Source organism: Nelumbo nucifera, chromosome 8 (assembly GCF_055504915.1).
Source record: "Nelumbo nucifera cultivar China Antique chromosome 8, China Antique-T2T, whole genome shotgun sequence".
Classification (NCBI taxonomy): domain Eukaryota; kingdom Viridiplantae; phylum Streptophyta; class Magnoliopsida; order Proteales; family Nelumbonaceae; genus Nelumbo; species Nelumbo nucifera.
The window spans coordinates 25902465-25926455 of NC_142656.1; the positions used below are offsets into that span (position 1 = coordinate 25902465).

The 23991-nt window shown below is 37.4% G+C and overlaps 1 protein-coding gene across 3 annotated transcripts in view; it reads left to right on the forward strand.

Moving 5' to 3' along the window:
- The first annotated feature begins 234 nt into the window (after positions 1–234).
- SDG4 (SET domain group 4) overlaps positions 235–23991 on the forward strand; it is a 63126-nt gene continuing 39369 nt past the window's right edge. Inside the window, exons 1-7 of one of the 3 annotated variants that reach the window (XM_010270158.3) lie at positions 237–424; positions 496–899; positions 11728–11874; positions 13322–13486; positions 23193–23219; positions 23515–23632; positions 23791–23884. In XM_010270158.3, the coding sequence (XP_010268460.1) occupies positions 498–899; positions 11728–11874; positions 13322–13486; positions 23193–23219; positions 23515–23632; positions 23791–23884 (953 nt within the window). In that variant the 5' untranslated portion in view covers positions 237–424; positions 496–497. Of the gene's footprint in view, positions 900–11727; positions 11875–13321; positions 13487–23192; positions 23220–23514; positions 23633–23790; positions 23885–23991 lie in introns of all 3 variants that reach the window. The other 2 variants (XM_010270160.3, XM_010270159.3) reach the window with 2 other exon arrangements.

Genomic DNA, 23991 nt, shown 5'->3' on the forward strand with positions numbered 1-23991 from the left:
AGAATACTGTCCTACGTAACGTACTTTCGTATCACAATATTACTACATTTCCACGCCACTAGATTTGAAGACCTTGAGACTAATCTCTCTTCTTTAGCGTCAGATCCTGATCTTTGCAATCAGAACCATGAAGCCGAACTCATTGGATCCAAGTTTCCAACGGCTAATTAATTTCAGTTGGATTTCGGTAGTTTTGTAAATTTCGATGAACCAATAAAAGTTTCAGTAATTTTACTCAGTTGCAGAGCCTTTACAGTCCCAACTGTTCAAGCTCCTTAAATTTCAGGGTTTCCCGCCCAAGCAACATTTTCAGATTTCTTCTTATTATTATTGCTTTTCTCTCTTTGGTTCACATATATGGAAACTAGTAACTGCAGAAACTGCTCTTTCGGAGAATAACTGCAGGAAGTCGAAGTTCCAGGAAGTCTGTATCTATCCCTCTCTGCGTCTCACAGAGACGATGAGCAAACCCTAATTGTCTTCTTTGTTTTTCAGCAATGCCGAACCTCGATGTCTTCAACTCATCTTCGTTGGCACTCCCTCATTGCCCTAATCTTTTATCAGTGTCAGATTTCTGTGATTCGAGTGATTCCTTGTACCCCAGTTCAGTTCAGTCGGAAACCCTAGAGAAAAAGAATGGGTGGTGTTGCAGTTGGGAGCAAAGACGTCGGTACCCAAATGGGAGTAAAGAAGGCATTGCTGGAAGGAATGGTTTAGGGATTAAGTTTGTAAGGAGGGACTCTAAGCGGCTGGCTCGAGGGGAAATGGAACGGACTAAGAAGGCAGTGATGGGTAAGTCTTTGGAGGATCATGTGAAGGCTTGGGCGGAGAAGAAGGTTGCATCAGGTGTTCCTGAAAAGGAATGCTTCCTCCCATTCCTTGTCAATGCTACTAAAATGGTGATTCTCTTCTTTCTTTTCTGCTTGGGTTTTTGTTTTCTTTGGGTTCTTTAGGACCTTCTGTTTTATTTTCTGTGAATCAGGATGCGATTTTTTTTTTGATCAGTGTGAGCAGGATGCAATTATGCTGGAATTATCTTTAATTGCTGTAGTAAGATGGGGAATCTATTGCAATTGTTCAAGCATAGTCTTTTATATTGAAAACTGTGCTTCTAGTTTAGCTTGGTACCATCGTTCCATTGTTTATGATTTCCCTCCTTATTCTTTGCTCTTACTTTTTTTTTTTGTATTTTTTTATTATGATGACGGAATTTTTCTCCTCCAAAAGTTGAACATTTGTGGACCTAATTGGACATTTTAAGGCATGGATGGATTTTGCAGATGGATACCTACCTACCTTATTTTAATTGTTTTTGGCACTAAAAATGATCCCTTTGGTCATGCCTATTTCAGTATCTAAATAGCTATTTTACTGTTTGGAGGTCATGTTACTTGAAATGGACTTTGATTGAAATAGAGATTGAACCAACATACTTCTGCATCTTCAATGAACTCTAATGTTCCCAATTTTGTTTTTTTATTATTTAAAATTCTGAAATGTTTGGATCTGTTTCATTTATAATGATTGAAGTGGCTGAATTGAATGGCTAATTTCTTTGTCTTTTAGTGAATTAATCATTAAGTAGGCTGTGAGCTCCTTAATGGATGAATTTCATGTGGGTTGAGTATTATACTGATAAATATTTTATTATATGACTATTTCATCAATTCAAAGATAATGAATTAAGCCATTTAGTTCAGCCACTTAAGCTAATATAAAAAATCTACTAATTATTCTGACAAAGACCAATTTTTATCAGGTGCTTTGACCTAGCACTGAACCAAAATTTGGGTGGAAATTTGTCATTTGAACCTAAACAAGGGAAAATACCATTCTTTTTTTATATTTTTCCTATTTGTTCTCAATCTTTCCTATTTCTTCTTGAACTCTTGTATTTCAACTATGTTCTAGTCCCCTTCTATATCCACAGATGCAAAGATGGAGAAGAGTGTGTTTAGCAACAACAGTTGAAGCGATACTCTGGTGAGAAGGAATGAAGGAGGAAGAAGAAGGTGTTGAGTTGGAAAGTAATACTTCATGTGGGTCTCATTTGATTGTGCAAGGAAGGCTTGAGAAAGGAGAAACTAATTTGGAGTCCGAAAAGAAGGAAACCACAATGTTGACGGACGTGCTTCCATTTAAGGATAATTTTTTAAATAATTTTGAACCCAATCCTACACTTTAAAACAACCCTACACACTGATCTTATAATGAAGCACTTCAAAAGGCGGCCAATCCTTTATTAGAAGGGGGAATTGAAAGGTGTGGGTTAAACCCGAATTGAACCAGATCGGGCTGACCCGAAAGTAGGGATGGATGTCTTAGAGTCACGTGACTTTTTACAAAAAAGCCCAATTTGTTGTAACTTGTTGATGAGGGATGATACTTACCATCTATCATTGTCCCCATCTATTGGTTCAGTTGTTGGGCGGATGCTAACGAAGGAAATCTTCCATAGAGTAGGTCGGACCTGTACTAAGGTTATCCCAAAGCCCTCCTCGATGTCTAAGAGGAGATTGAAACCAAAAGGTAAGGACCTTGCGTGGGTTCAATGTCAAGTAGAAATCTTAACCACCCTAGAGAAGCCTAATCCGTGCTACAATAGGAAACACCCAGATGACTCAGACTCTGAGGAAGAAATGGATTGGGAGGACCTCAGTTTTGCAGAAGAAGAGGAGGTTGAGCAACCTTCAAGTATTGGAGGTATGACACTACAAAAGGCTGCAAACATTTCGACTTTGACCAGTTAGGTATGGAGTTGCTCTTTGAGGAAACCTTTGCTACGAAAACTCTTGAGTTGAATGATATGGAGGAACGAAAAGGAATTTGTTCGTTTAGGGGAAATCCAAATGTGCTATTAAGAGAAGAGAACATAGAAACAATTCAAAAGGAGCCAAATCTAAATACACGTGAGGAACAAATTGATTTGGTTGTACGAGTTGAATTTGGAAAGGAGTATGCCACACTAGAGCTTAGTCTTATGGAGGAATTTGTCACGCAACCTCAAGGAGTATCCTCACCCATGTTGGAAGGGTTAGGATCCATCAAATGGATGGCTGAACCATGCTAGATGGATGGGGAAAATTTCAAAAATTTCCTAATCCTTTCGGGAATCGAATTCCTTATGTTTTGAAAAATTGCATTTTTCTGAATCGGTCTTGCACTAAATTGGACCAAATTTGAAATGAAACAAAGAAGGAGGTTTGTACCTATTATGGATATCACAAATGTAGATCCCAATATGGAAGTTCACCCCCAAATCAGTCCTAAAACCAGCCTCCACTGAAGATGGTGTAGTGTATAGGTGAAGCTGGTTTAGCAACACAGTTTTCAGCAAAACTACAACCCAACTGCTTGGGTCGAACTAGGGAAGGTGAGCTTGAAATCCCTTTGAATTTTTCTTGCAAAAGTCAGAAGAAGACTGATCTCTATCAGTCCTTGAAAGCTGATGTCGAACTGGGAAAAAAACTGGGAGACAAAAAGGGTGTAGAGAGAACTAGAAACTACAAAAATATGAAGCTGTCTTTGACTGGTCTGCCCCCTCCTCTTTTATAATCTCTTATGGAGCTATTTCCTAATCTAATTAGGAGATAATTCAGATCTAAATCAGATTGGTACTCTAATTAGAGATATACCTTATCTTCTTATAAGATTAGTGCTCCATTCCCAGATCCAAACCCAGATTCGCCTCATGGCACATGACAACGTTGTCATGTGGCAGCTTAATTAATCATATTAATTATGGGCCTTAGGCCCGCCGGCTATAAGGCTCACGATCCAAGGGTGTTGCATGGCCAACTTAGGCCTGATTTGTATGGCATGGGACCCCACAATGACCTCACATAAGTTTACATTGGGTTTGGCCCAGCCTCTATGAAAAGGCTTGGCCGAATTTACTGCTAAACATAGTGAACCCCTGAGCACATCACTATGGGTTCAATATGGGCCCAACATTTACACTAAATGATCATTGAATTTAGCCATCCTATGAAGACCCAAGGATAATGGACTTAAGTAAGATACAACCCATCAGGTAATCAACTTTGTAATGGTCTCTTACACTTAACCTCTCGGCCCATAATGATCAAACACTACCCGACAGGGAAGGACCTCTCCCCTGGCTACAAGGTGTAGTGTCACACTCTCTACTGAGATGGATCTTAGGAATTAAAACCTTTTTGCAAACATTTTTTTTTTTCATAAAACATTAATATATATATATCATATAAATATATTATGCAAAACCAAATCTCAAACACAGTTGAAATCCACTATCGGCTGTTTAGGTTTCCATAAGAGAGAGTGTAAGTCCTATCAATCACTTTGTGCGACAAAGGAGCCGATCCTATTACTATGATCACCCACTCAAATGAATTCTCATATTGCCCCAACATACCTAGGTTTTGACCCTTGATGGATTTCACTGATTGGCATATCAAAGACAACCCAATCCAACACTTAGTGCTGTACCATAGTCGAGTCTAGGCCTCTAGGGGTTATGTGTGGCTTTCCAATTTTGTCCATCAATCTGCAAGGTCCAGGGCATAACAAGAAAATGGTCCGGGTTCAGTGTGTCATCCAAACACACACTGCATGTGCTTCGGGTCTAACCCTAACAGTTGAGATAAACTACCCCAACTTCTTTGGCAGCACATCAGTGCCAGCCTTGGCAGGATAAACTCCCCAAGTCTATCCAATGGTTGAGAACTTTCTAAACTAACACAAGTCTCATAAGTATCTAGTTTAAGGGGTAATTACATAGAAACATACCAATATCAGCATGAAACAATAATGCACTTTTATTCATTTACAATAAATGTATTTATACATCAATTTGATTGGAGCTAAGGGCATATACTGTCTAACAATCCATCCCTCTATTTTCTACTCCCCTAATCTTCTCCATGTTGGCTTTGTAGATCCAATTGTACCTCATATTTCAGCTACGAACAATGATTTGAATGTCTCTGAAAGGTTGGAAGGGGATAAGTTAGTGCCAGGGGAAGAGAAGGTAATAATGAAGCTGGTTTTAGAAAATTTCTCTACCTTGATTGCTCTTGAGGAAAAAGATGAAGGGAGTATGGACTGGTGGGAGGTTAGGTTGTGAAAATATCTCAGGGTGGGAAAGAACTAGAGAATCAAACCGTTGGAGGAACAATCACCAAACCCTCTTGAAGGAGGGATAAAAGAACAAAAGAAGTCAAAGAAGGAAATGCAAACTTGAAAGCTTATGTGAGGAAAGAAGGGGGAGGGGAGATACAATGCAAGAAAAAAGAGGAGTGAAGTGGAAACCGGTGTCTCCTATGAGAAGAATGAGAATCGAAAGAGGGTGAGGTAAGGAGGGAAATTTTAAGAGAGTAGAGAAGTGATAGGGTCTAGAACTGGACCTGCATGGGAGGATCTCCTAAGAAATGGTAAAGATTGTTAGAGGTGCTTAAAATGATGTAGGAAAAATGAGAGATGTGTTTGTTAGATCAATTGAAGAAACTTTTGATTGGTTAGTAACTTAGAATGCTTTAAAGCAGTGTTTTAAAATGCGGAGGCGTGACGTGAGGCGTTCCACTACCTGGAGGCATGAGGCGTAGTTCAGAACGCGGGAGGTGTAAGCCTCCCGAGCACAGGGAGGCGTAAGCCTCAACTATCTATTTTTTTTTATAATTATAGTTGGTATATTAATAAAAAATAGATATTTTAAGCATAAAAACATATATAACACTAAAGTGACTTAATTTCAATCAAGATTTGAGTTCTAAATCTCAAGTTTTCAACTCCAACTAACAATATAACATAGTGAAAATGTGAAATACAATTCTTGATTCAAGTATGCAACATAGATCACAAAAAAACAAAACTCTAGGACTGAAACTCAATCAAATCATCTTCTTCTAGAATAACAAAGGCATCATCATCTGCTTCAAGAGTTGCATCCACATCATATGGTTCATTTCTCCCTATTTCATCATCTTCATCCTCATCAATCAAATTTAGTTCAACACTCTTGCCTTTCCTTGTCCCTACAAACAAAATTCAATTGCAATTATCACCTCACTCAATAATCCTCAACTAGAAAATTAATTGGACCACTAGAAGAATAGAATCAATATACACTAATTATTACTTACTTTAAGATTTACAGCTTGAGCCTTTTGATTTTTACGATCAAATGTCTTGTTACCACTATCACTTGAGCCCCTCTTTCTGAAGGGATGAGAGATCCATCATATGGATGGCCGAACCTTGCAGGTAGGTATCTCTCTCTCCCATCTGGGAATCACATTCCCTGTTTTAGAAAAACTACATTTTTCAAGGATCAATCTTGAATCAAGAACCGAACCAGATTTGAACCATAATAGTAGGAGAGGGATATATTTGATACGAAGAAATAATATCTTCCAATGGAAAGATACAAAGATTGCTCCCACTAAAGATGACACAGTGCAGGATGGAGCAGAATCAGTAGTATTCTTCCAAAGAAGCAAATCCTTCACCAAGAATTCGCTGGAGGGTAGGTGAGCACGACTCCCAACCAGTTTTTCACCAAAAAATGATATCAAGAACGCTTTTTGATCGCTCCTACAACAATGGAGATCGAACTGGCTATGGCGGCAACTGGTGGAAAAACGCAGGGAGAAGATGGCGCAGTCACGCTGTTGCTGTCTTCTCTCTGTATGATCTGAGATCTGATCTCTGGATGCTGGGATGGGCTGAATGGTTCGCCCCCTCCTCCTTTTATAGACTTAAAGAGATCAACTCCTAATCCCATTAGGAGTTTCCTGATTCAAATCCTTATTTGAATATGGACTCTCTTTAAGTGATAAGGATAAGTCCTTATCTTATCTTCAGATTAGATCAACTCTCTCCTAATCTCATTAGGAGGTTTCCAAATCTAAATTCAGATCTGAACTCTCTGAGTGGATAGGGTAAAACCCTATCCTATCTACTGATCCAATCCCAGATCCGCCCCTCTCTTTAATTAGTCCAACTAAACCAGTTCGAAATGGGCTTTAGGCCCAATAAGTCTAAGTGCTCATTAACCTTCCAAACTGTTGCCCAGTTGGGCTTCTTTGTATGGCGCGGGACCCAAACATTGATCTACACATCAGCCACATGGGTTCAACCCAGCCTCTGTTACAAGGCCTGGCCAAATTCATTGAAAAGACAGTGAACCCCCTGAAACCCATCACATGGGCTCCTAATGGGCCCAACACTTACACTAAGTGGTCCCTGGGCCAAACCACCTTATAAAATCCCAAGGACTGTGGGCAGATGCAAGATTAGCCCATCAGGTATTACCCTCAATGGTTTTACACTTAACCTCTTAGCCCATAATGATCAAACACTGCCCGACAAGAGAGGACCTCTCCCTTGGCTGCAAGGAACAATGCTGCACTCTCTAATCACATGGATCCCGAGAATTAAAACCTTTTGCAAACATTTTGAAACCGTAATATATATATATATATGTATATCCGTATATAAATATATTTTGCAAAACAAATTTCAACGATTGAAATCGGCTATCGGCAGTCTTGGTTTCCATCAAAGAGTGCATCCTCGATCATTAGCTTTGTCCGACAAAGGGGCTGATCTTGTTACTATGATCACCCACTCAGATGAATTCTCAGACTGTCCCAATATACCTAGGTTTTGACCCCCTATAAGGATCTCACTGATTGGCATATCAAAGACGGCCCAATCCGACACCTAGTGCAGTATCATAATCGAGTCTAGGGGTCAAGTGTAACTTTCTAGTTTTTCCCACTAATCACCAAGGTCCAGGGCAATACTGGAAATCTGGTCCGGTTTAGGGTTTCAAGTAAACCTACATTGCATGTACCTTGGGTCTCACCCTGGCATCTGAGACAGGCCACCCCAACACTTGGCGGCACATCAGTGTCAGCCTTAGCAAGATAAATCTCCCCAGACTTATCCAATGGCTGTGAATATTCTAAACTAACACGAGTCTCATAAGTGTCCAGTTTAAGGGTATTACACAGAAACACACCACTATAACATGAATCAAATATGTATTTTATTCATTTACAATAAATGTCATAATGTACATTAATCTGATTGGAGCCAAGGGCATACATTGCCTAACACTTTCTTCCACTTGATCCTTCTTTGTTGATAGGGGCTGTTGGCTCTACTAAATTTGTATCTGCATCTTCAACCACCTCAATTGCGGCAATTTCAAGGCCCAAAGAGTCATTAGCCACCCAAGAAGGATTAGTTGGAAGAACTGGATCCTCAATTTTAGTAATCCACTCATCCTCCTCCACATGGTTTGTCAAAATTGGATCAATACTTGCACTTGCCCTCCTCTTCATGTTTCTTTCCCTCAACTTCATATTATACATCATAAAACTAAAGCATTTAACCTTTGTTGCTCCAATTTGTTTCTCTTTTTTGTGTGTATCTAGTACAAAGACAAAATATATATTATTAAAAACATCGACAAAACACAACTATTACATAAAAACCTAAAAAGTAAATAAGAAAATAAATAATAACCTACTCAAAGGTGCTCCGGTTTCTTTCACAACCGGAAGCACTACATGTAAGACTCAAAACTCGAATAGCAAATTTTGTTAACTCTGGTGATATCATTTAACAAGACATTAGTAAAGCCTTAAAATATCCAAAAAAAGAATTATGCATTAGTTGAATACTAATTATCAAAATAATAAACCATTTACCAGGAGATCGCCTCTTCCTCGTATCAATTTCCATGTCACAACCCAAATCTCCTAGTGCTTTATCATACATATCCAACTGGCAATCTGCTAGGGTACGTTCATGCCTATCAGGAATCGTCCTTTTCATGCATTCAAATAATCCCTCTCTTACTTCACGATCATTCGAAAAATTTGGCTCATAGTGTAGCTGTGGGTTTAAATAATAGCCTGCTTCATGAAGAGGGACGTAAAGTTGAGGGGTCCATCTTTCATCAATCTTATTCCAAATAGGCATATATTTTCTCTTTATCCCACCACAAGCAAATGCAATTTGCTCATTTGCAGAATCCATCATTTCATATAAATAAGGCATTGAGGGTCTTACTTCAGAATCAACTTCTCTCAACACTGCAACAATGGCAAAGTGGTATTTACACAAAATGCCACCAGAGGCCAAAATCTTCTATCAAACATTATAGTTTGTTTTGCCTTGACACCCTTAGGATGCTTACTCCAATGACTCCCATTCCACTTTTTAGAAGCAAACATTGATTGAAGAGGTTGCTTCTGTTTATAAATGCTTTGCAATGTCAAGTAAGCAGTGGCAAACCGAGTAATTGTTGGACGTAAAAGCTCCCGGTTTTTTGTGAAACTCCTCATCAAGTTTAAAACCCATCCATGGCGGTAAATAAATTTTGTGATTTGTTAATTTGGAACCAGATGTGGGAGAGGTGTGGACCTCGGCAATATCTGAATGGAAGCCGAGTAGTCACTTCTAGGTGAGGAGACTCAATGCTGGCTTCTTTCTTTTTTCTTTTAGTTGTGAAGTAGAAGCTCTTGACAGTCTAAATCGTGAACAAAATCAGTTTTGATACCAAGAATTAAGGTTGGGGAGATGGAACACTCTATTTGGGGCTCTGAGAAACTTGGGCATTCAAGTTTCGTTTGGATAAATGTTTATGGTATCCCTTTGCATGCCTATGGTAATTTCTGGTTCATTCATCAACTCTTGAAATCATTCTACTAAAAACCTTAGCAATGAAGTTGAAGAGAAAAGGTGATAGTGGGTCTCCTTGCCTTGTACCCCTTAGAGCCCCAAAAAACTCTTTGACTACCCCATTTGCCACAATTGAAAATTGGCAAGATTGTAAGCAACCTTTTATCCATTTGCCCCATCTCTTCCAAACCCACATTTCTCCGTCACTATCATCAAAATCTTCCAGTCCACACAATCATAGGCTTTTTCTAGATCCAATTTACACTCAATCCCCATTTTTTCTGGATTTTCTAAAGTCCTCCACACACTCATTTGCAATAAGTATATGATCTAAAATTTGCCTTTCTTGAATGAAGGCCCCTTGGAAGTGCAAGATAGTCGATGGGAGGGCCTTTTTCAAGCAGAGGGATAGGACTTTGGCTAAAATCTTATATTGACTTGTCACCAAACTAATTGGCCTAAAGTCCTTGGGGTGGCACGCCTCCGCTTTTTTCGGAATCAGAGCAATAAAAGTAGCATTTACTCCCCTATTGACACACCCTCTGTAGTAGAACTCCTCAAAAACTCCCATGAGGTCTTTTTTAGCCACTCCCAACAATCTTGGTAAAGAGCCATAGTGTAACCATCTAGGCCCGGGGCCTTAGAGCGGTCTATAGAGAAAGCAGCTTCCTTAACAATGGGTGATCCAAACCCTCCAGCCTCCATTTCTCCATAGTTGGCCTTTTATAGATTGATTTAAAGTAGTCCACAAAGGCCTTTGCAATAACTATTGCCAGCTCTAAAGTATGTTTTCTTGATAGAAATCTAAAGTATGTTCTCCTCATATGTTCTTTGTAAGGCTAGTGATAAAACCTTGCCTCATTTATTAATCTCCTGTCCTCTTGTGGTTTGTCTTAGGGAATATTTCTGTTCTCTCTTTGGTTGCAGATGGACCCCCCCCCCACCCATCTTTTCAACCCAAACTTCCTGAGACCCAAAGAAAAGAGAGGGAAAATCATGTGGACTGTAAAAGCTGCCTTGATTTGGCCAATTTGGTAGGAAAGAAACAACAGAATTTTCAATGAGAAAAGCAGGTCAAAGGAGGAGATTGTAGAAGCTATCTCAGTGAGAACTGTTCTCTGGGTAAAAACTTTGGAAATGTTCAAAGTCTATTCGGTTAATGATATTATTAGTGCTTGGTCTGAAGTGGTTCAATCATATAGACACACTGAAGAGGTGAGAATGGACTGGAAGCCGCCCCCAACTGTAAATAAACTGAAACTGAACTTTGATGGTAGCTCTGTGGGCAACCCAAAAGAGCAGGTATTGGGGGAGTTATCAGAAACCATCTAGGTTCGATGGTGGTTTTGTATTCAGGACCATTTGGCATGGGAGATTCAATAAAGGCAGAAACCTGGCATTGTTACAAGGCTTGAGATAAGCATAGCAGCTTGGCCTTAGAGATTTGTAGGTAGAAGGTGATTCACAATTAGTGATCGATTGGGCAAAGCAGCCCAAGGCAGCACCTTGGAAATATAAACATGCTTTCAGGGGAATTGATGTTATTGCAAAGCTATTGAATTCACAATTCAGCTGGGTGAGAAGGCCTGAAAATGGGGTAGCAGATGTATTAGCTAAACAAGGAGTTGACAGGAAAAATCTTTTTTGGGCAAACTAGTAAAATGCTACTAAAGGGTGTTTGTATCTTCAACAATTGTATTAACTTTAATATTCTTCTTTAGTGAAATTATTTGCTTATAAAAAAAATATTTTCAAAAGTTGCAAATTTCATTGTGGCAATTAGTGAATTTGTCATGTGTCTAGTACTTAATATGCCCCTGGATGTGTACATAGTCTATAGATGTGTGCATGTATGGGGTCTGGTTTTGGTATTTTAGTTTTAGTGAATACTGACTTAGGGTCAGACATAGTAAAGAAAGGAAGCATTTTTGGGTCCCTGCTTCAATGCTTCATGTTGTCTTAAGCTAAATTTTTTGTTGATATTTTAGTTACTATTGATGCATTTTGAATGAAGCCCTTAGTTGCTTACATGCTGTTTGCAATCCTATTTAGGTTGAGTGCTGTCTCTGCTGTAAAGTTGTCTACCCAGGGGATGAATTATCCTGCTCTGTTCGTGGTTGCCAAGAAGTTTATCACTTAAAATGTGCTAAGGAAAGACTTGGATTTTCTTCATCAAAAAGTTTCAAATGCCCACAACATGTAAACTTTTTTTCTATGTTGGTTCAAGTTTGTAGGAAACAAGATGAGATTACATGTTATACTGAGAGGGTACTGTTGCTATATGTTTTGTATAATGATTTGTAAAGTAATATTATTACTTGTCTAACATCTTCATGATCCTTTGTTACTAAATTCTATTTCTAATGTTGTTGAACATCCAAACTTGAAAGTAACACATTATATAATATATCATTGAAAGAGTGAATTGCACAGTTTCTAAATATGAGAAAAACTTGTAAAGTGAAGATAGTGATGATTTGCATTACAATTCCATGTAGGGCTGCAAACAGTATCCATTAGTCCTAGTTCGAATTTTATCTGGTTAAGAGTGATCCGAATAATTGTCTCAAAAATGGATCTACTGCTATCTGATCCAATTTGATATACGAACTTAAAATTTATATTGTATCTATTAGTAAAATTATTTCAGATTTTGCATTTTTACTAGAGTCAAAGGTTCAAGTTTTGTGCAGGTTATATTCAACTCGTTTGTTAATGATATGCAGCATGAAGATTTTGAAATCCAGAAAAGCCTCAAGAAGTTTTTAATGGTCAGAGTTTTTTTTTTCTTTTTTTTTAAAGAATGCAATCTTTGGGGGTTTTTTGTTGAGGTTTTGTTTGTTTTCTTGGGGGGCTGATGTGTGCTTTGTTTGTGCATCTTTTGAGGTCAAGTTTGTTTTGAGGTGCTTGGGTTTTTGTTTCTTGTGGGTTTGTTTTTGGTGTTCATCTTGGGTTTTGGGTTTTGCTGGTATTGTTGAGGTTGTTGTGGCTTGGGATTCTGGTCTAGGTGTTGTTTGCTGTTCCTTTCCTCTCTCAAGTGACTTCTGGTCACTCTTCTCCTTTGTACTTTCTTTTTTTTTCATTTTAATAAATTTTGTTTTATTACCAAAAAAATGATATGCAGCAGGAAGGTCAATTTAGTTCATTTTATTAATTCTATTGACTGTATCTGATATAAATGTGAAGGATAAGATATGATCCAAATCCGAATATTAATGAATCAGATATGGGTCTAGGTTATCTGATTTGATCCTATCTGTTTGTATCTCAAATTCCATGCTTAGGGTAAGGTAGTTGGAAACCTGCATTCATAAATCATATCTGATTGGATGAAATTCATACTGATCTTTGCAAATTATTTGGGGTTTGAATGTATAAACTACATAAGGTGCTTTTGTCAAGTGTTTTGATTTGCAACTGATTTGCTCTTGTTCAAAATCTGTTAACTTATGGTGCTTATAATTTGGAATTGTTGGTTACGTATATAACAGAATTATATTTATGGTGCTTATAATTTGGAATTGTTGGTTACGTATATAACAGAATTATATTTATGGTTTTTTATGCATCCTGGTTTCTATTCTGTCTGTGTGGATTGTTTGTCGGAGATTTTAGTCTTATATGTGCAACATGTTTCCATGGGCAGGCTTGCTTCGTATGCAAACAAAAAGGTCATTGGTGCTGTGTGCGATGCACAATTGCATCACATACTAAGTGTGCACCTTGGCCGGAAGACGTCATCTGTCTAACAAATCAACAAAGGCGAGCTGTTTGTTGGAGGCATTCAACTAATTGGAAGCTTGAAAAGAAGGTCAATCTCTTCTTTCCTTCATCAGAAATGTTCCTTCCTCTTATCCTGTTTGTCTTTTTACAATTACTGGAGTTGGTTTTGGTTATAGACTTTAGTCATGCCATAGATAATATACCTTTTATGTGTTGGAGTTAAAAAAATGCCTTTAATCCTCTCCATGAAACTGAAGGTAAGTCTGTGATTCCAATACTTGGTAACTTCATCTTCTGGCTCTATTATTTTATTGTTGAATCATTTTCTTATTAGACAGTCATTTTGGTGGTAATAGTTATAATGTAAATTACTTGGGGATAATTCTAGGTTGCTTGGCTTTATCTTTTAATAGCTATATTTTAGTATTATTTTATTTATCTCGTGAATTATTTTGCTTTTTGAAGTGAAATATCAAAACATACATAAAGTACTTCATAATTCATATTGACACTTTCGCAGTTGAAACTTAAAGCTGATATTGTGGTGTAGTGTATCATTTTTTTTTTTCATTTTATAAAGTTTATGAATATTTGTAGGTCAAGTAGATTGGTTCTTGCCAACTACACTAAAATAACAACATAAACCAAATAAAAAAGTTGTAAGCAAAGAAAAGAGCCAAAATAAACTGAATGTATACTTTAATGGAAGCAAGCATGAAAATTTAGTTTTAAATAAGAAACCTCTATTATGATTTTTATTCACTTTGCCACAAATAACACTACATTTAAGTACTCAAACCTCTCTATAAACCCCCAAAATTCTTTCTACCTAAACTATTTCTAAGAATATGCTTTTCTAAAGACTGATCATAATAATAGAAAACAACGTTTTAGGACTTAGGTTGTAAAATGTGTTCCATGTGAAATCATGAGAAGAACAGGAAACCAGTAAGACCTAAGTTGGCTAGCTTACCGAATTCAGGCAACTGTGCCCCATAAACTCCAAATGGTGGGGGTGGTTCAAAATATTTATACACTCTGATATGGTGGAAGGGGTGTATGGATACCTTGGTCCTTCTGCTTTTACCTTTTTTTTTAGTTTTTTTTTTTTTTGAAAATTTCACAGAATTGTATTATTTTATATATATATTAATTATTAATAATCAAAATTTCTCACAACTCCCTGAAAATAAGCGCATAAGGATTCGAAAGATACGATATGATGTTTCTGATATGGGTGTCTCGTATTGAAATTTTCAACCTTGGGTGGGGGAGATGGCTTATTTTGGTTCCTTGATCAAAAGTCAGGTTAACTTTTCTTAGAACTCATTTAGACAGGGTACCTGTGTTTTTATACACCCTCTTAGTGTCTCTAGTCTACTGGTCCAATTGTTGAAGAACTGTAGAGATAGGTTCAAGATCACTGAGCTTGCCACATGTGACATTCTGTATTGATCCAACTGTTGGGTTTGAAGACATCTTTAGCCATTTACTAGGTTATTTTGTTTTTTTTATTATTCCTGAAATAAAGATACAATGATGATGCAAGACATGACCTTTAAGGGAAATGGGGATATGCTGATTTTGGGGGTTAAAGAGAGGGTAGATCTACTGGAATCACTCTAGTGATATTCTAGTCAGCACAACTAACAAGAATAAAGAAAATCTCGAATGACACTAGGGTTCTAGGAATCTCTCCTAGGGGAAGAAGGAATTTCTCGAATGACACTAGGGTTTCACTATATTTCCTTCAAAAGAACATGGTACACAAGTATATATAGACTTGGACTAAGAAATTCCCTTGTAAGCAAGTAACTTCCATTAACTATTTGTCACTTGCTTGTTGCCTCTTGGTTATACCTTTTATTTGTCACCTTGTATTTGAACCTTCTAATCACTTGTTTTTTGTCCCCTGATTTTCTGCATATCATGTAATCACGTATGTTACCTACTTGACAATTGGAGATAACAGCATATACATTCACCTCCTTAACCCTTCTCACCTACTTGTAATTCAGTTCCTTACAACCAATAAAAAGGGGGAATATAACACTGATAAAAAAAAATAAAAAGGGGGAATATAATCTAAAGTCTAACAAGGCTATGGGTTGATTTTTTCTCATATCCAAACAACTCTAGGTGAAAAGCCAGATGCCCAACACCTGTTATAACTCAATGTAGATGAAAATGAACAAACTAGAACAAAACGATGGTTGACACTTCAGTCAAAGTTAATGCCATCCTTCCCATAATCTGCTAGATTATCAATTTAAGTCCAGATTTAAGGGCTTATTGCTACAAATACATTGGGACCAAACTCTAATTCATCTTTCAATGGGCTAGCTCCTGCAACATACCCTTTTGGTCCAATAGCATTCATCCTAAACTCAGGAAGTTCCATTTTTCATTTTTTCCAATTGTTCCCCCACTTTTGCAACTCTATTAATTGATTTGTTTCATAAGTAGAGAGTGCTATGTAATAAAGATGAGTGTGTTTTAAACATACACACACCTTCCAAATTGTTTGACAGGGGAAGGGTGTGTCACCCTCTAGGGTTTGTGGTGTTCAACAAAGAAGAAGATATAGAAGTCAGAGGGTGTATCAAATAGAATTCCCCCACCCCAAAAGCATGGTTTATTGAATAGGGAAGAAATATATACAATTACATAAATCCCCCTTATTAGTGGGTAAATAACAAGAAAGTTTATATACATCCTATTACAATATAAAAAATGCCCACCAAACAAAAAAAGGAATAAAATAAAATATAGTGAACACATACGACCCTATACACCCCCTCAAACTAATGTGGGGACAAAATCAGTTTGCCCACAAGGAATTCATGAAGTGCACAAGTCATAGGTGAAGATATTATCAAGTTGCAGCTCAGAAGAGATATGTGGAAGTGTGGTTATCCCTACTATAAACTGATCACGAATGAAAGGACAATCAGCCTCAATATGTTTGGTGCACTCATGAAAGACTGAGTTGGAAGCAATGCGAATGACACTCATATTATCAACATATAATGGAGTAGGAGTAGTGAGAGGAAATTGAAGCTCTTGCCAAAAGACCTCTCAACCAAACTATCTTACCACTAATAGACATAGCTTGATATTAAGCTTCAATAGAGGATTTTGATACAATAGCCTATTTGCATTTCCATGAGATAAGAGAATCACCAAGAAAAAAGCACCACCTAGGTGTAGATCGATGTGTGTCTGGACATCTTGCCCAATTAGCACTAGAGTATACACGAAGATGGATAGAAGATGAAGAAGGGAAGAACAACCCGTGGTCAAGAGAACCACAAGGATACTGAATAATCCTATGAACCACAATGAGATGGGGATGCCTAGGAGTAGATACAAATTGACCAACCACTTGAACAAAATGTGTTATGTCCAAGGTTTTAAATTTTGCATCGTATCGGCTGAATACGTATCGTTTCGGAAGAGTTCCGATATGCGAAACATATATAATTAGATGGTTTCGTATTTTTTCGTTCGTATCGGACCGATATAGATCGTATCAGCCTCGTATCAGACCATTTCGGGTATGTATCGGCCGATACAACCCGAAACGGGCCGATACTCATTATGTATCAGCCGAGTTTAATTTCCCTCTCCTTTTTAAATTTAAATTTAATTTATCTCTTCTCTCTCTCATTAATATCAATTTTAATTAAGCCTTAAAGTTTGAGACGTCACTAAATGCTAATATTATTTAATTAAATGGTCATTTAAGCTACCTTTAATTACGACATTTAATATGTCATTAAATGTTATTTAAATCAAATAACTTGTTAAAAATCACAAACCAAAGGTAACAATTTTCAAACCCAAGTCATTTGCTTACAACAATAATTAATTAACCATTATACCAACCTTAATCGCTTATTAAAACAACATGTTTTTTTATACTCAACTAATCTTTCTTTCCTTGGTGGATGTTTCCCAATAAATGCTAAAATTTGATTATTAATATTAATAAGATGAATACAAATTATATATATTTATTAAAAATTAAGGTATATATTAACTTGTATACACAATAAATATTATCTAAATCTATATATAATAAATATTTACTAATAAATTATATTTATTTATTAAAAAAATATTAACTAATAAATATTAGTATATATACACACACATACATTTTAGTTCTTCTATTATTTTTCAACAGTTACTAATTATATCCCGATACTTTATATAAATTATTAAAGAATGGTTTTTATGTTAAAATAAATTAGTTATAATCACATAAAACTCATTTTTATTGTTGTTCATATTTTTAAGGTTTTTTTTTTTTTGGATTTTCTAGTGTATCCATGTGTATCATGATTTTTCGTCCGTATCTATGCGTTTCCAAAGCGTATCTCGATACGTCTCTTAAAATTACCTTTTCCGATACTTTGAACCATGGTTATGCTTGAACGAGTCACGGTGAGATAAATAAGAGTCCCAACCAGTCTACAATATAGTGTAGGATCTTGAAAAGGTTCTTCATCACGAGATAGTTTCACATTGAGTTCCATAGAAGTATCAACCTGCTCGGAGTAAGTGTGGTGAACTAGCTGAATTAGGTCTATAGGATATTTTCTTGGGTTCAAAAAGTGGCCTCTTGTAGATGAGCGCACCTCTAAACCCAAAAATAAGTCATAGTAACAAGATTTTCATCTTGAAGGAGACTTGGAGAAATAATTTGAGTTGCTAATCCCTTCAATATTATCACTTGTGATAAGAATGTCATCCACATGAACAAGCAAAATGGTAAGGCTCCGGTCACCATAAGAAGATGAATCATAGTCACTCTAATGATAATTGGCTTCTATAAAAGCATGATGAAAGCATTCAAACTAGGCACAGGGAACTTGCTTTAAGCCATAGAGAGACTTCTTGAGGCAACAAACTAAGTTGATTATAATAATACCCAAGTGGTGGTTTCATGTAAACAATTTCTTTGAGATTACCATGAAGAAATGAATTGGTAACATCCATTTGAAAACTAGACCAGTGACTGAGAGTAGTTAATGCAAGAATTAGATGGACAATTGTCATTTTGACAATTGTAGCAAAGGTTTCCTCATAATCAACTCCTTACTCTTGTGAGTAACCTTGGTCCACAAGACAAGCTTTATATCTATCAATGCTGCCATCCGATTTTAGCTTAACGGAGAATACCAATTTACTACCAATAGCTGTAGCATTTGGAGGAAGAGTTACCATCTCCCATGTGTCATTTTCAATCAAGGCACACATCTCAGTATCCATGGCTTCCTTCAAACAAGGAACAGAGACGGCTTCTCGATAATTTTTGGAAATATATGTAGCCCTGAAGAAGAACAGAGCAAAAACTATGGTGGGAAGAAAGCCATAGTAGTCAGGAGGATGAGAAAGCCATAGTAGGTCTATAACATAGGCATTATTGCTTATCTTCTTCAGTATTTTGCATGGCCCAAACTTCTTCGAATTCAATTTTCTGTATTTGCCCCTTGGAAATCTTTCTTTTCTTAGATACACCAATACCATATTCCCCTCTTGGAAGTCCTTTAAGCACTTATGAGAGTCAGCAGCTTCTTTATAGAGCTCATTGCTATGCTTTAGGATTCACACACCTGCATGTGAATCTTCTTTATGTGTTCAGCAAAAGCCTCACCATCTTCACTCACCCAAGCCCCTGTGGTAATTGAACACGATCCAAAACATGTTGTGGTTTATATCCATAGGCAGCCTCAAACAGTGTCATCTTAATGGTGCAATTAGCTGAGTTATTATAAAGCAAACTCAGTTTGGTGGAAGAGCTGATCCCATATCTTCACATGTTCTCCCAAAATACTCCTTTGCATATTACCCAAACTTCTGTTAACTACCTCTATTTGCCCATCAGTTTGGGGATGGCATGTGCTGGAATATTTCAATTGGGTTCCCTAATGCCTCCAAAGTGATCTCCAAAATGACCAACAAACTTCACATTATGGTCGGAAACTATTGATGTTGGCACCCCATGCAATCACACAACTTCTTTGAAGAACAAATCAGCTACATGAGTTGCTATGGTTGTCTTAGAACATGGGATAAAGTGTGCCATCTTTGAAAATTGATCAACCACAACAAAATACGAGTCATGTTCCCTTGCTATCTTTGGTAATCCTAACATCTGTGCCTAGATGCACCCATGGTGATTCTGGCACTGGTAATGGCATGTACAGACCTGTATTTTGTGATTGCCTCTTAACCAATTGACAAGCTGTGCAATGCCTCACTAACCTGTCCACGTCTCGGTACATATGAGGCCAGAAATAGTGATCAGCCATCATAGCCATAGCCTTATCTATACCGAAATGACCTCCTAACCCTCCTCCATGCAATTATCTTATGATTTGTTCCTGTGGTGACCCTTTGGGATTGCATAGTTGATTTCCTTTAAATAAATAACCTTCAACCATAAAAAATGAAGAATCCTTCCTGCTGGTTGGTCTTCCAATTCCTTCAATATGTGGCTGAAAAAGGGTCATTGCTGTATTGTGTCCTCAATTCTTCAAATCCAACTATTTATGCCTTCAAACTTGACAACAGAACAGATCTTCGGCTCAAAACATCAGCCACGCCGCCATGGCATTTGACTCACCCGACTTCTTGCGTTCCTCCTCAAATTTATGGGCTGAAAGGTAATCTGCAACCTTTCTGTCCTTGGAGGATTTGTAGCTTCCTCTTTATAGGATGCAAAGTGATCTTCCCATCCTTCTGGTAGGTGTAAGTATTGCCATCCATAAGATGCACCATTTTGTGATCATATTCCCAAAAGTATATGACAAACATCCATAGGAGCCACATCACACCATGCTTCATCATCATATTTATCACCAAAAGTAAATCTTACAGGGCGATGTGAAGTAATGGGAATTGGGAAACTCTATACTCTCTTTGAACCAAGCAACCTTGTAAGGTTGTGAATATTTCTCTGTAGACAGTTTTAGCTTTTCTACAGCATCATTGGAGATGATATTTTCACTGCTCCCTCCATCCAAGATCAGATTGCACATCCTCTGCCATTAGCGACACATGTACGGAATATGCTTTGACGACACCAATCCTCCTCTTCTTCACTCTTAGGGAAGGAAATGCATCCACTCCTTCCTCTTCATCTTCATAGTCATCATACACAGGCTCCACAAGTTGTTTTTCATCTTCTCCTTCAACAAGATTAACTCTTTGCTGTGGACATGCATAAGAGGTGTGCCCCCTTTCCCCACATGTAAAAGAAAGACCTACCAAACAGAAAGTTTATCTAGTGCTATGCATCTTTATTTTCTTAATATAAAATATTTTTATTAAAAATAAAGAAAAATGAGATTCTCCTTCCTCCTCGTCCCCCTCTATAGGAGGCTTACTCCTTGTGTTTGGGAGGCTTGGAGGCTTACACCTCTTAGGTTCTGAACTATGCCTCATGCCTAGTGGAATGCCTTGCGTCACATCTCCGCGTTTTAAAACATTGGTTCCTAGCAGCCCCATAAGACCTCTGATTTGAATCTGCATCTGTTCATACAGCTGGAGCTTCATTGACCCTAACCTTCTGACTCTAGCTTCAGCCCAAAGGGCATGCTGTTTGGCATCCTCCAGATTTGTGAACCACACCACCCCAATCTCATCTTGAATCGAGAGATTCAGGCCTGATAAATAATGGGCAGTACGTTGATCATTAGTTTCTTGGAGACCAATACGCACCAACAAGTTATTGAATTCATTAGAATAGTCCTTTCCACTACGATCCCTTTGTTTCAAGTCATGGAACTGGTAGTACATGTCCCTTAAATCTGTAAGCAGGGATTGTTTTTGCATCTTTCTCTTCATGTCTTCCACGATCTGATCTTTGCTTTTCTTTGACAAAAGCGGACTTCCTCAACTCTCTTCCACCAGTCTTTCCTTTAAACTTCCACAATCTGGTTCATCTCTCCCTTGAAGATTATGAAAAGGATTAATATCCTCTTCATAATCAGACCCTTCATATTCCTCCTGGTCACCTTCCGGTACACCAGCAGTCTCATGGTTGCCCTCCGGTACCTCCATTTGGGCCTTTGCATGTCACCGCCTTTGCAGTGCTTGCACTTGGTGTGACAACTGTTTGATCATATGTTGCATCTCTAAAATCTCAACTTGCTGTGCTTTTGCTGTCCTCTGCCTCCGCGACTAGCTGTTCCTCTTGCAATCATGTCAATAGATCAGTTTGCTCTGATACCAAACTGTTGTATGGAGAGTAGGGGGAGAGATCAATTTAGAGAGTGAAGATGATCAGAAGAAGGAACAGGTTGAAAGGGCTGTAACAAGCCTTTCAAACTGTTGTATGGAGAGTAGGGGGAGAGATCAATTTAGAGAGTGAAGATGATCAGAAGAAGGAACAGGTTGAAAGGGCTGTAACAAGCCTTTCAATTTGATAATATTGAATGAAAATAAGCCAAAAGTCCCTTTACAGATCTGCCTCTTTTCTTTATATAGGCTAATAACTAACTGGCTTGCCTAGTAAGCCACATGAAAGAAACTTGCAGCCCAAGCCACAAACTAACAACAAAAGAAAACAAAATATAAGCTATCAAAATTACAAAATGACCCTCATAGAAAACGGAAATAACAAAAGACCCCTGGCTATAATATGCTACAGTAACCCGTGAACAAAAGACCCCACACCAGTTTGATACCATGTGGTCCATGTCACCCTTCTAGGGTTTATGGTGTTGAACAAATAAGAAGAGAGAAGTTGGGGGATGTATTGAATTGAATGCCCCCACCCCCAAAGAGCATATTTTATTGAATAGAGCAAAAATATGTAAAATTACACAAATGCCCCTTATTATTGGGCAAATAACAAGAAAGTTTATCTACATCCTATTGCAATAAAAAGACTCACCAAACAGAAAAAGGAAATAAAATAAAACATAATGAATACATAAACCCTATATGCAGGCTGATCTCCTTTCAATCTCATTTCTTGGATATTATTATTATTATTTTATTTTTATAGTTTCTATAAAAGAGAAAAAAAGGTAGCCAAGGTTCTTGGTGAGGAGCTCTATCTGGAGCATCATCTATCTTGGGCTTGGTTGGTTCTATAAAAGAGAAAAAAAGGTAGCCAAGGTGCTTGATTTCTGTTGAACACATTGAGAATGAGGAGCAAATGGAATCCTATATGGTATATATCAGTGAATCCAATAGAAGTCTAAAGTCACCGGGGGTGCAATTATCTTTATTCTTATGGTTAGTCTTGTTACTTGAGTGGCTATGGCACCCAGACATTCCCATCTCATGTGATTGTGTTAAACTTTAAGTTCTAAAATCTGGATTTTAAAATGTGGTCTTGCAAAATCCTGGGGGTATCAAGATTTTGATTGCTCCACCAGAAACTTAAACCCCAAATCTTAATAACATATTTTGACACTAATATGTTCTACAAATTCTTTTTTTTGAGTTATATTACAGATCCTGTTTTGGTATATTTATCATTTTCTTGGGGTAGACATGTGGCGGTGTTTATCCATAATTTATGTGCATATGGAAACTTTCATGTTTCCCAGTCACCTGTTTAATACCAAAAACAATATTTTCTAGGCACAAGTTAGGACATAAAATCTTTAATACTTGAAAGTATAAGAAAGCTAAACTGTTTCTACAAAGGTTGATAAAATGTTCTTCTTGTAATGCTTCTATTTAGCTTTTCATAGGGCTTTGGTACTTTATTCTTATTTTTCATTGATTAGGCTGGCTGACAGGGCTGATGTATCTTGATGGATGAGCAGCATGCAGTTCCAACGAATGATATAGAGGTCAGAGCTTTCAAGATTCTGTTGGAATTAATGTTTAACACAAATGGTCCTCATGCTATGGAACATTTGGAACGTTTTTTGTCCTTCCTACTAATTAAAAATATATAAAAGAAATATTACCGGTTTACTTACCTTTTTTCCCTTTTTCCTGTTAAATGGTTAGATATTATGACTCTTGCGCATGTAGAATGAATGTTATAAAGCATAATCAATCCCAATTATTATAGTCACTGCACATATTATTTTGAGTTGTAGCATTCTACTACTTGCTAACATTATTCTTTAATCTCTTTAGGAAATTTTCTCTCGCTTACCCCTACCATATGTCGAGGAGGAATTCAAAATTGATACTATTTGGAAGGATTTAATGGAGAATAAAATGGAGCCAACTCCATATGTTCACATCAGGCGTAGTATCCTATATGTGCAATCATCAAAACAGATATTGGAGCCTATTACAACTTTTCAATTCTGTTGTTTCTGAGGCTTTTTACCTTCAATAAGTGTGTTTTCATTTCTTGTCTTTTGGACTGAATGGTTCTACCGTGGTACTATCCTTGACTGTAAAAAGATGTCTACCTAATTAAGAAGAAGCGTGATGATGCAGATGCTGATATGGGATGCACAAATTGCAGTACTATGTGTTCTGAGGATTGTGTGTGCAGGTACTTTTGTGTTTGTTCTCTTTAATCAGTCTTACTTGAACATGATGTAGTAGGGATGACACAGTTTAAGGTACTGTCTTGAGAAACTAGCCTGAACTATTGGGTTA